Below are 14,104 nucleotides of genomic sequence, written 5' to 3' on the forward strand. Positions count from 1 at the left end.
AATGTATTTCACCTTCCTAAAGTCATATTGATAGTAAGAAGGGAAGCCAGAATTTTCAACCAAATCTATTTAACTTCAAAGTTTTTGCATACAAAACATGCTAACAAGAATCAGAGGGAAAGCTCTATTTTTGCATACATCATCAAAGAACATGTTGTTAATCATCCAAAAGAAAGAAAATGCAAAATTTTAAATATAAATTAAGTGGAACCAAATTCTTGTTAGAATTTCAAGTTTTAGTCACATTTAGGCCAAGTTCCAAGACACCAGGGATGGGAGAAAAGACTCATCCTAGAAAATACACGAAGATTTATGATTTATGACATGGTTGAAATTGTTACTTGTTTACATTAAATGAATCCACATTTACTTGGAAGAACTTTGGGCAGATTCACCACCTCAAAATTTCCACACTCTGCCCTCATCTCTACTGCTGGCTGTGAAAATAACTTCTACTTCTATTCTCTTCAAATGTCTGATTCCACTTAAGAAAAGGACTTCATCTTGAGTGTATAACCTTATCATGGTGACAAAGATACCTAGAGAGAATTGCTTCTTTATTGTTTCTCTTTACCATATATTTGGAGACAGCATGGGTATATAGAACACATGTACCTTACAAGCATATATATCTTAATCATTGGATGATTTTTGCATAATTATAAAATGACTACTAAGTTAGGCTAAGCATGATCACCAATACCATCAATGGAATAAAAGGGAAATGTCATTAAAAATATTCTATATAAGACATACTAATCCAGAGTACAGTGCCTATAAATAAGACAAATTGGGTCCTAAAAGCAATAATAGTATGAATCATTATAATCATAAAAGTATTTATGTTGCTTTTCATGAGGCAGAGATCATAATGGGCACCATACCTTAACATCAGAAATAAATGGAGTAGGTTTCAGTGTCACAGAACAATGTGTTCGGGATAGCAGAAGAGGGGGAGGAGGGATCCTGGTCTTCTTTCTTTTTAAGCCTTCCAAACATTTCTGATATGAATATAGAGCATTTTGTTCTGCTTCAACTTTCTCAATTAAAGAATATGCTTCCTATAATGAAGTGTGGAAACAGAAAAACACATTTCAAGAGACTGAACCTCCTTTATATTTGCAGAAGACTGGTTACATTAAACAACATTATCTTTCTATATGCAATCGTTTTATATACATATACATATAATTATGTAGAATTAGAAAATGGTTACTAAATAATGCTAAGCATGACCACCAATAGCATATTTATATGTCTAAATGTATTATCATAAGTTAATATGAGGCATTTATTTTTAAATCAAACTCTGAATATCACAATCATATTTCCCAAAAGCATATTTATACATCTAAATGTATTATCATAAGTTAATACGAGGCATTTTATTTTTTAAATCAAACTCTGAATATCACAATCATATTTCATTATCCTTAAGAAGTTCATAACACAATCATATACATTTATACTGATTAATGCACTTTGAGGTATGACTCTTAGGTAATGAAACTATTGAAACATGAAGTTTGTGATGTGATCATTAAGAGTTTCCTAGATACCAGAAAAATGAAGAAAAAATAGACAAAAATACTTATTCTGTAAACCTGAAGGAAAAGCAATTACTTTTTTCAAAGGTTATACACAGATAACATATAAAACAAAAGAGAACATAAAAATAAGATCTAAATAATACTTCAAAGGTAAGGTTAAAAAGATTCATCAGTGATATTTATTTTTCCTAATAATACTTAGTACATCAGAACTGCTAAGCTAATAGTTAAAATAATTTATAATGAATAATATTTTAGTCTTGATAGTCCCAGGTAAACTTGCTCTACTAGTTTTTACTTTTCTAAGATATTTAAACATTTTTAACAATAATTACTGATTTTTTATAAACATGATAAACTAGGAAAGTGTTCTCTCTAGAATCATTAAAATATTAATTTTAGTTAATGCCAAAATGTCATAAAAGTCCAAATATAGCACTCTTGGTGCTATATTTTAGTGAAACACTAAAAGAATTATCAATAAAATTAAGAAGGACACTATTCCCATTTTATTCTGGAAGTTCTATCCAATTTAACAAAACACAAAAGAAGAGACCCTAGAAATGAGAAGGCAGTATCCTGTCTGTCTATCAAATTCCAACTATATTTCACTCTGATACAAAAACCTGTGCTGTTTCCTCTACAGCAGACAAGTTGAGCTAAAATTTTCCATTTGGAAATCTTAACCTCAAACTCAAAAGAATGGATGAGACTAGAGATAGGATTTGGGTGTGCTTCAAAGCAAAGGGAAACAAAAGATATTCTATTTTGAGCATTTTGTTAATATGTCTTCAATTGCATCACAGGCTATAAAGATCAGGGTACTTCAGATTGTATCATAACAGGTAAAATCAGATTAAGGAAAAATTATGCAACTACAGGGAAGGAGACCAATACCTTGAAAATCTGGAGACACATCCTTTCTCTGGATTATATTTGGAGCCTAGAAAATAAACCAGCATTGCTGGCCCATATGCCCTGATGTTATCTCACCCTGCTTTCAACCCCATCTCAGTTTACTGGCTACCTGCCCTGGGGTACCCACATATAATCCCAAAATTGTGTTAGGCAGTTCCTGCTCCAGTGAGCTAGTTATACATGATCATCTTCCAACTTGACTCTAGCATCTTCTATCTATGCCTATGAGCCCCAAAAGGATCAAAACCTGCTTATGTTCTCTGTCATGGGCTGTCACACAGACATTTCTCAGACTGGCTATTGATCAGTATCATCTCTAGAATTTAAAATTTTAAGATGGTTTATTTCCAACTCAAAATTAAAATCTCCAGGGTAGGGCTTGAGCATTTGTCTGATTAACGGATGCCAAGGATACGTCTAATCAACCCCTGCTCTTCTTGCCCTTCAGTGACTCCTCCAGTACTTGATGCATAAATTACAAACCTTTCTATTGGCCTTTCTTTTTTTTTTTAATTGTTTTAACTTTCTTTTTTATTCAAAGAGAGAGAGAGAGAGAATGAGAATTTCAATATTTATTTTTCAGTTTTTGGCAGACACAACATCTTTGTTTGTATGTGGTGCTGAGGATCGAACCCGGGCAGCACGCATGCCAGGCGGGCACGCTACCACTTGAGCCACATCCCCAGCCCTCTATTGGCCTTTCATTCCAATCATGATCATATTTATTTTCTAGCCTTATCTCCTTTTCTTTCTGTTTCCTTCCCTCTCTCCTACCTCCCTCTCTATCCAACCTAACCTCTGAAGCCACAAAAGAAAAAATTTCACTCATCCACTGAGAACACTACACTTTTTCATGCTTCTGAGAAATTCCCTCTTCCTAGAGCTTCTTACAACTTCTTCTCTGCTTCAAGACCCACTCGAACATCATCTGACACTTCTAAGACAGCACCATGTACTTAGGTATTCCAAGTTCTTCACTCTTTATTTTAGCAGATATTTACAATATGTAACTTGTATGTATGACTGTCCACAGCCTCTAAACAATAAGTGTCTTATTGGAAGAGGCACTGCTTTATTACCTCTTTGGGTTCAATCAATGTGTTCTGAATGAAAAACATACTAAATTATAACAGAAGAGGAGACAGAATTCTGAGATTATCTTTTTATGATGTATTTAAGCTAGCATAATTAAAATGTTCTCATCGAGTCTTGATCCATTTTAACTTAAGACCTCCTACTCAGATTCCATGACCTGATTTGAAACAGGTTAGCAAAAAAGCTTTAAATTTTTAATAAAAGTCATGAAATAAAAGTTGAAAACACAGCCCTTGGTTTTGGTAAATTAGATAAATTCTATACTAGAACTCAAGACCAACCCTAATGCCAAGTAAAAATTAGAATTCAAAATTAGAGTCAAAAAACTGACCTGTTAATTAGATTTCATTAGTAAGAAAATGATTGGGGATTTCTTAAGGAGATTCTCCAATTAGAAACAAGTAAGTAGCATGGGGAAGTGGGAATCAAGAAAAAAATTCCCTTGTAAACAGCTACCCTTAATTTTGAGACATTGTCATCAATAAGGATATGAACGTTGTTTGCAACAACTAATGTATTATAAAATGGCAAAATCTATATAATCATTCCCTAATCAGAGACCAAGAAGTAGATTTCCATGGCATCACACAATGGAAAAGAACTCAAACCTCACTTTCCCTTGTCTAGTACAGAATTGGGAAATTATAAGGGCTCACTAACTTGAAAGAATAATCCTTTATATATCCAGAGAAAGGTTCATCCAGGGAACCTCAGTAGGAAGGGACTTCTACAACTCACAAGGGGAATAAGTTCTGAGTGTTCTTTCAATGATGGTATGTGCTGCAATGTGCCCTGCAAAAACAGTCAGATCCAAATCATCTTTATCTGGATGTAAATTTCTCTGCCTACAGCTTCCATTAAAGAAAACAAGACCTGCCTCTCTTCACAAGCTACCCAGTGCTGATGAAGACAGGTTGACATTAAATACATTTGACACAAGCTTGACACCCACAGTGCAGCAAAACACTAATGGAAAGATGTAATGCAATCTTGAGGGCATGATTAAGACATATGTAAACAGCTATCACAGGACTGGAATGATAAAGTGCCCCATTTACTCCTATTGAGCAGACCTCCCTGAGGTATAGTGTGGTTTCTCAACATGATGATGTACATGGCAGAAGAAGAAGAAAAGTAGATTAAGTCATATCCAAGAACCCTGGGAAGGAATATTGCTGAGATTAAAATAGGCAATTTATAAGATAAACCTAAGAGAAAACAAAGAAAGAAAAGTGTAGTCTTATAAAGAGAAATATCTAAAGCAACACATAATAGTTCAAAAAGAATGTTTCAGAGTGTTTAAAGTGAACTTAGTAATAATAATAAAGGCTAACTTATTGACTGCTGACTCTGTACCAAAAGCTAAGCGTTTTAAATGTATCATTTCATTGCATCTTCCCAAGAACCCCCACTTTACAGATGAAGGAATTAAATCAGAGCATCAATAATTTGACTTAGGTCACACAGCTAATCAGCAGCTGAAGCAGAACTCTATTCCAAGACTTTATACTCCTAACCCCTGTACTATCTTGTCTCAATACAAAGCTAAGTTTAAAAAAAAATAAGGAAAGGCAACCTAGATGAAGTTTCCCATGCAGGACCTTTAAAACACTTGAAAGAAAAACAAAAATACATAGCATGCTAAATAATATGTAAATATGCTAACACATAAATATGCTAAAATATTCTGTCTGTAGTTTGAAACCTGGGGGTCAAAACATGACCTCATAGGAGGGGAGGAGCCAGAATGAGAAAGACCTGGCTCTTTTATAAGGACGATTTCAGCATGGAACAATTAAGAGGTGAGAAGATGTCTGAAATCATATATATATTCTCCTCCTTCCCCCCCCACTAAAAAAATAGAATTGACTTAAATGCTACAAAATCGAAAAAAATAATTAAATCCATTTGCTGCTAGCATAGTCAATAGAGTGATATTTAGGGGACACCAACATGTAAATTTGAAAAATATTAAGTCCGGGAGTTATGGGCTTCATCATTAGTTCAGGTTCCAAAATGGGACTACATAATTATATTGTGTAATTTGTATCAATTACAAAAATAATAATAATAATCTGCAAAGCATAATAGTCCTTTGCTTAGAGCTGAGATGCTATTACTGGAATCTGGAAGTGTTAAACTCATCTCAACTGCAGATTCATTTACATTCCAACAAATAGCTTTAGGAGGAAACTAGATGCAACAATTGGGGGTTTTTGCAGCAGAAACAACTGGAGAACCGGGTCTGGACCAAAGTATTCCTGACAGGTAGAAGACCTGCTGAACGTAGTTACCATGTGATCAGGACACACATATTGGGAGGAATGACTTGACAAAGTTTCATTCCCTAAACAAGACAAATAAACTTCTTTTCCTTGGTAATCATTGTCTACTGGGGTGTGCAAACTAAAGTTTTAGTCTTTTCATCCCAGTCCTGAAGATCTGGACTCCTAGGACAGGTCAATCAACTGGCCCTACTGGCATCACTGGTCTTCCTCTTGAGGACTAGGGTTCCTCATTACAGAAAGTCCTCAAGGTAATGTTTGGATGCAGTACAGAAAACTAGAGAATGGAATGCTGCCCTGGAAACCTTAGCACTTAGATTGAGGGACATTCCTGTCTCTTTCCATTGAGAAATTTCTTATGTAAAGGTGCTAGAAGTCCAGCTGGTGGACTCTGGTGGACTGGGTGCAACAACATAAGCCACAGGATGAAGCAGATAAAATGGACTTCCATAGGAAAAAATAAATCTCCAAATCAAGAAAAAAGTCAGTCATCTCATTTGGAAGGTTAATAAGTTATTACCAAAGGTTTGTCCCTCATTCATGGTAAAAAGTTGGTCCACTTTTAATTGATTTGAAATGAAACAGACACCTAATGGGATTATCTGGCCCCACAAGGATAGGAAACTTTTGAAAAACTGAGACAAAGTATGAATTATTTAAGAGTTCAGAAAGAGACCCGAGTTTTTTATACCTTTTTATGGTACCGGGTGACGCATCAATTACTGATTTGGGGACAATTTTATTACAAGAGCATGATAATGCAAAACATTCTGTAATATACCCAGCGAAAAATGAATGTCAAGGGAAATAAGTTTATTTGTCTTCTTTAAAGAAAGTTAGTTTGGCAATTATTTGAGCCATAGCATCATTGTTTAGGAGAGTACCCTGAGGACTGATCATTAAGCCTTAACACTTGGATAAAACTGCCACTGAGGAGCAGAGGTGGCTATAGACGGTTACAGGACATTGAAATAAATATTCGGCATGTCCCCACTTGGTGAAAATCCTTGCAGAGGATCCCTCATAAAAAGCAGAACCTGTAAACACATCTCATGAGTCTATCCTAATAAGATACAATACTCACAATTTTTCTTAAGTTAAAATAGTTTCATTTAAGAAGCAGAAGGAAAAGATATGCCCTGGAAACTTGAGATTTCCCATCTCTCCAGGATGCCCCCAGCCTCAGTGAGAGGAAGGAGTGCATTATGGCAATATAAAAACAAGACTGAGTCATAAAAAAAAGGAAGGGGAAAATCCCAGAGTTTTACTCTCCTTGGGATCCAAGAGCCCACAGGATTGGTACTGGGAGAATTTCTAAAAGAAAAATAAGGTTTATTTTCCATAGAAATAGAACTGAAGCATCAAAGTCCTCCAAGTATATGATCTTAGAAGCACCTGCTGAAAAAAAAAAAAGGATGGGAACATACCCCAGAAGATCATTGCCCCCTTGGCCTTGTCAGTTTGGACTACCCAACACTGCCAAAACTCCATCTTTCAAATGTTGGAAATTCAAATTTAAAGAAGCTCTTCCCTAATACTGCCAAGGACAGATTTCTCCCACCTTAAACAGTGGCAGCATCTGTCCATCCACAGCCCTTGGCCTGATGTAAAAGACTTCTCATGACTCCTCTCTACTTTATCTCTGGTCTCATATACATGATGAGCCTCTCCCTGACCCTCCTCCTACCCCTGGTGCTTCTAAGCCAGCTACACTGAACAACCCACAGAATGGCAAGTGCTCTCTGCCCTTGTACCCTTGGGCCCTTTGGACACAGTTTTCTCTCTGCCTGGAATATCCTTTCTGCTCTCCTCTTTCTCTGGCAACTTGGTATTCTTTCAGTCCTCAACTTTATTCTAATACCATGTCTTTCTAAATTCACCTTTGTGTCACCTGTCTTTCAGGATTCAATGTCACCTGAGCTCTCCTGGAGGTTTCCTTCAACACCCCCACTGTTGAGTTAGGTACTCCCTTGAATTCTCCTAGCACTCTTGCAATTAAAGCTCCTATACAAGGGACCCACAATCATCTATTTACTTGTCTATATTTCCACAAACTGGATTTATCTATGAATAAATTTCAGGGACCACAAAGAGCAGGTGGGGACTAGAAAAGTGGGACCACAAAAAATAAGGCAATTCATCAATATTTGTGAATAAATAAAGGATTTCTTGTTTGTTTTTATCTCTTGTACTCAGCAAAATACCAGACACATAGTGAACTTTCAATAAATATTTGCTCAATGAATCCCAAGCACTCAAAATTATTTTTTGGATGGATAAATTGATGGACAGATGACCAGAAAGCATTACATAGAGAAACCTTAAATTCTAATATTCTACTTGTTAACCTCAAACACTTACCCTTCCGGCTGTCTCACACCCTCATTTCCTAGCCCCTGATTCGTTCTCATAGAGATATCCAGTCTTTTGTTATTTCCACAGTTACCTTGATGGTGTTACTTTGTTCCCCATTCAATCTGCACTCATTTCTTTTTCATACCATGAACATTTAATCCCTACCTTCATTCAAAAAAAAAAAAAAGAACCTGCAGAAGTCTTCGCTGTCATAAACATTCTGCTTCACTTCTATTAAAAACACCACTTCAGGATAATGTCATATCACTGTGAGGATGGGGCTCTTGCTCTCCAACCTCAGCAAGAACTTCGTGATGTAGGACAGTCCTTTTTCTTGGTGGGGGCTCATCTATTCTTCCCCACTCTCCAATCATCTTCACCCTCCCCATTCCAACTGCCCCACCACCTCCATTTCTGGCAGATACCTACACCTCCTACTTTATCAAATTAATGAGATAAGAAAGCATCAACTTGGGCTGGGGCTGTAGCTCAGTGTAGAGTACTCGCCTGACACATGCAAGGAACTGGGTTCAATCCTCAGCACCACATAAAAAATGAATAAATAAAGGTATTGTGTCCATCTACAACTAAAAGTATTAAAAAAAAGAAAGAAAGAAAGAAAGAAAGCATCAACCCAACTCCCTACTTCATGCCTATAAACTTTTTATATCTGTCAGTTGCTCCTTCCCTGCTGTATCAAAGCATAAGGGGTTTGCCCTGCAGCCCACCCTCAACTGAAGATGATCCCCTTTATCTGTGCTTTCAGTCTCATCCTCTTCCCTCTCCTGTAGGACTTTACCTCATACATTAACTTCATATGTTAACTTCTCGTATCTTCAATTTCTCTCTTTGTTCTGGCTTTTCATCATTAGCATAGTAATATACTAATTTTTTCTCTTAAACCCCTCCTAACTCTGTATCCCTCTCTTTAGCTTTTCTTTCCTTCCCTTAACAGCAAATTACTTGTAGCATGACTCTCTGTCTTCTTCCTATGACATTCACATTTGGATTTTAAATATACTCCAAAGGTCCATGTGTTAAAAGCTTGGTCCCCAGCCCATGGTGCTGCTGGGAGGTACTAGAACCTTTAGTAGACATGGCTTAGTAAGGGGAAGTCAGGTCATGGCCCTCAAAGGGGATTTTGGGATCCTGGCCTCTCCTTGCTCTTGCTTCCCAGCTACCATGAAGTGAACAGGTTGTTTTTGCGATACACTACCATCATGTTGTACTGCCTCGCCACAGGCCCAAATGCAACCTTGCCAAATGACCATGAACCAAAATAAACTTTTCCTCCTTTCAAGTTGTTTGTCTCAGGCACTTTGTCACAGCAATGGAAAAGCTAAGTAACACAGCCAGTGAAAACTTTTACAGATCATACACAGAGGCAAAAGTAAAGAAGATCTCATAACTTGAAATGTGATTGTCATCAGGAAATTAAACTAATATCAACATTTAATAAACCTGCAAGAAGACAGAAGAATTTCCAGGCCAGAGTGAAACACAATTAAAGGAATCAACAAGAGTCAGACACATTTTAGTATGCACAAGACCCTGGTTTAATTGCCAGCACTCAAAAAAATAAACAAACAACAACAAACAGTATCAATAAGAAATGAGAGGATCTATTGTTATGTATATCTAAAAAGAACAAATTTTTAAAAATTAAAAGATTGGAATGTAAATTTTCAGTATCCATCTGAGAGAGAAGGTACTTTAGCCAAAGGATTTTTTGCATTTTAATTCCATGGTAAGAAATGCACTAGGCTGGCACAGTGTTGTATCAACATTGTAATGTCCCTCACTGTGACTCCTGATTTTATTTGGCTTCCCATACAGCTTGTTCCTATAGAAAGAGAATCTCATATTTTAAGAAAGTTCAGGACTAGAGGAATAGAACAGTACCCCTGCTTAGAACAGACTACATATAGTTAATAATGGAATATAAAAGCAACAAATTTTTTTGGCAGGGGGTTACCAGGGATTGAACTCAGGGGCATGCAACCACTGAGCCACATCCCTTGCCCTACTTTGTATTTTATTTAGAGACAGGGTCTCACTGAGTTGCTTGGTGCCTCACTGTTGCTGAGGTTGACTTTGAACTCATGATTCTCCTGCCTTAGTCTCCCAAGCTGCTGGGATTACAGGTGTGTACCACCACGCCTGGCTGTCACAAATTGTTTTTAAGAAAGAGAAATAAATGTAACATAAATTGTACATCAGTAATAAAGAAATGAAATATTATTACCATCAAAAATTTCTGTGAAGTTGTACAGGTTTCATCTTTCTCATATAATACAAGAGCTTTCTGCATTAAGTAAATTGCTTTGGATAGTTTGTTCTTCTTTATTTTATTCATTACACTTAATTCTGCAAAAGCAAACATTTTACCAAAGGGAAAGATGAAAATTATTATTCAAATTCTTCTGGAAATACAGGTTATCCCCATCTTAATTACCTGTAAAACAATCATCACTTCTGGATTGTTTTTGCTTTTCCGAACCTTTGGCAGAAATGTTTTTGCTCGCAGTTGGAATCTGCAAAACTTAAGAAGACCTTTATTACAACCAGATTTGTGTCCAAGACAGGAAATAGTTTTAAAACATTAAAGAGTAAGTAACTCTTCATTAAATTATTCTTTCCTCTATTATATCTTTTTAATCAATAGATAAAAAATTAAATATATTTACTATGATACAGTTTTTTGTCAAATCATCTTTTATTTGCCACAGTATACCTCAGGACACAGAATTTCCAAATTGTAAAAGGATTTCACTTTTTTAACTTCACCTTAAATAAAATCATTGAGAAGGTGAACTTTTGTTCATTTTATCTTTTGCATAAAATATAGATGGCAAGTCCTGATATGAATCAGCCTTTCTAGAGAAACTGTTTTATCTTGGTCCCTGCAAGAGCTCTGAGTACCCAGGAAGACCAAATCCTGCTCAACTGAAACACAATTGGTTGCCAGTTTGTTAATCTTGGTGTATAACTAGGACTGACCATTGTGGTGGTCCAGAAAAGAAAGGAACCCAGATGAGGGAGAAAAGGATGAAGCTATGCTATCCCAAGGAGATAGAAACCATTGGCTTGATTCTTGATTTTCATATCCGATCCTCAAGAGACCTGGTAATACCTTCTTTCTGTCTTTCTGTCCTTGGAAGGTATTTCTGGGTGCCTATAATGACCTTACAATAACTCCCTTTCGTAGAGTTTTAATTATTTGTGCTAATTCATATGCATCACCCTGGGGTGGTGACTGATGAAAAGATGGCAAAAGACAGCATTAAAGAATGTAAGGTTTCTTTAATGGCAAAGGATAAGGAAACTTACTTGGCATGGGGATAGCAATGCAAAACAGAAAGTAATGCACCATTCTCTCAGTACCTAGGGTTTTATAAATGCTAATTAAGCTCTCCTGATTATAATCTTTGGTGATAAGGAGGACAGGATTTTAAGAAAACTGAATGCCAGACACAGATGAGTCATATTTAATAACATAGTCACATACCGGCAACCACTGTGAAGTTCTTGAATCAGAATGATATAAACAGTATTTAGGGAACATCAATCTGGCAGTAGCACACTTAAGTGAAGAAAGACAAGAGAAACAAAGTGCTAATCTGTGCTAAGGTGGTAGTTCAATAAAGCAGAGGAAAATTCAAGAAGCCCAGAGACATTGCAAAAAATAACAAGTAATTCCATTTAAAATTTAACTCAGTTCTACCATCAATATCTTTAAGTGGTCTCTGATTTAAAAAAAAAAAATTGGCTTTCAAAGACTTATGGACGACAGAGAATACACTATTTAGTCATAACTCCATGAGTAAATAAGACCCAATTTCTGCACTAATGAAGATAATACTAAATGAGAACTTTTTTTTTTTTTTTTTTTTTTTTTTNACAGTTAGATATAAAATGACTGTTACTTTTAGACCCACAATCAAATATCACTATGAGTGCTACTTTTAGTTGTAGATGGACACAATACCTTTATTTATTCATTTTTTATGTGGTGCTAGGGATTGAACCCAGGACCTGTGCATGCAAAGCAAGCACTCTACCAACTGAGCTATACCTCCAGCCCTAAGCTATACTTTCAACCCTAAGCTATATCTCCAGCCTGGGCTTGTTTCTTAAAGGAAACCTGACACAATGATTTTAGACATATTTTGAAATATATTTCCTAACTAAATTTTCTCAGCCCAAATAATGTTCAAGGTTATTATTTTAACTAACCTCACTTATGTATTAGGCAAACATAATCAAGTTTTCAATTTTATGAAGACACAGAGATATTTAACTATTATTTGTTTCTCTTTATACCCAGTAGGTCATATGGGAAACAGTTTTTAAAACCACATAAATGTTTAAAATAAGATGTGAAAGGAAGAAAAAAATGAAAGGATGAAAACAAGGATCTTGGTAGGCACAAAATAATTGTTTTCTTGACTGAATTTTTAAAAATGCTAATAATTTCCTATAACTCTAGGAAGTATAATTATACTTTTTAAAGAAGTTAACTGATTTGATATACAAAGTGCAAAGCAATGGAAAGTACAGATATTAATCTGAGAAATGAGAAAATATAATCAAATTTATCTAGAAAACAAGAACTCAGTTACACATTTAACTGATTCTATAATTGAACTTGGCTGAAAACTGATTTAGTATAAGTTCTTTGTTTTGATGACTACTACCTTGCAGTTGGTCGAGAAGTACAACAGCTATCCGGTGCTGAGCTTGAATTAGTTCAAGATGCAAATCCATTATGAAAGTATTTGCTGTGATTGGTTTGTAAGAATTTCCATCTACCTCAGGGGCATACTTTGGTCCAGCAAAGTTGAAGTAGAAATAAAAAGAAATATAGTTATCAAAACATCCAAACAATAGCCATGTCCTATTATCACTCAAGTTATCATCTTACTCATAGCCATCAAATTCTGCTCACTTCTTAACCCCAAGCACGTGGCTCACATGCCAATAAATATGCTCCTAGAATTCATCAGGGTGCTCTTCATTGACATATCCAAAGACTACTTGCTCTTCTTGATTTCTTCTGGGAACAGAGGAATATATTTCTGTCCCACGAAAGGAAAACTACCACATGCTTATTAAAACCTACTTGTAAGGAAGGTCAGTCCTCTTCCACCTTAAGTAAAACTTCAACCCAATGTAAGATTTTTCCATTCCTACCTTGACATAGCAGTGGTCAATTACTGGTGATCCACTTGGCAAAGTAGTTAAAACACAATTAAAATTCATCACACCAATTACTTTGTCAAGAAGTTCATAAGCAAAAAACAACTGTTCCACGGGACTTTTCTAAAATAATTTTACAAACAAAAAAGAGAGAAAACTTCAGCAAAAGTCATATGTAAAATTTCTAAACTCTTTAACAATAATCAAAACCAAACAATAGAAAATTGTTTAACAGAATTTAAATAGTCTAACATCAGCAATGCTGTGTCCCTTACTGAATGTCTTTATCTTGGACTGAATGTCAAGTAGTAGCAATGAACATGAAAATAAAAAGATATTTCATCATTTTTCCAAGCATAACTTCTATTCGTTGTTTTCAATCTGATTTGTTGATTTTGAAACCTGTACAAAAATGCACAGGTAAATTTTAAAATAGGACTCACATATTTTTGTTGTTTTCACATACTTAATTTGAAAAAAAAAATATTATTTTTAAGGCTCAGAATCCCAGAACTAAAGGTTTAGACATATAAGAGTCCCACAAATCTAACATCTAAACCATGATTTTCAAAAAGTAAATACCCTTTAAATGTAACTATTCTCACAGAGAAACAAATATAGAGAATAATATAAAGAATAGGCAGCTTTATCTGAGTTTTCAAATTCTCCACATTTTTCCAAAATTTTTTATTTAGAAAACAA

The 14,104-nt window shown here is 35.4% G+C and overlaps 1 protein-coding gene across 3 annotated transcripts in view; it reads right to left on the bottom strand.

Moving 5' to 3' along the window:
- The window catches only part of Cfap54 (cilia and flagella associated protein 54), a 293,504-nt gene that overhangs the window by 237,651 nt on the left and 41,749 nt on the right, over positions 1 to 14,104 (bottom strand). For all 3 annotated transcript variants that reach the window (XR_007347741.1, XM_048803590.1, XM_048803601.1), the window contains 5 exons: positions 13,397 to 13,525; positions 12,901 to 13,027; positions 10,659 to 10,745; positions 10,449 to 10,570; positions 885 to 1,061 (listed from right to left, as the gene is read on the bottom strand). Coding sequence is in view for 2 of the 3 variants with exons in the window: in XM_048803590.1 (XP_048659547.1) it covers positions 885 to 1,061; positions 10,449 to 10,570; positions 10,659 to 10,745; positions 12,901 to 13,027; positions 13,397 to 13,525 (642 nt within the window). In the remaining variant the exon portion in view is untranslated. The remainder of the gene's footprint in view (positions 1 to 884; positions 1,062 to 10,448; positions 10,571 to 10,658; positions 10,746 to 12,900; positions 13,028 to 13,396; positions 13,526 to 14,104) is intronic.

Source organism: Marmota marmota, unplaced genomic scaffold (genome assembly GCF_001458135.2).
Source record: "Marmota marmota marmota unplaced genomic scaffold, marMar, whole genome shotgun sequence".
NCBI lineage: Eukaryota > Metazoa > Chordata > Mammalia > Rodentia > Sciuridae > Marmota > Marmota marmota.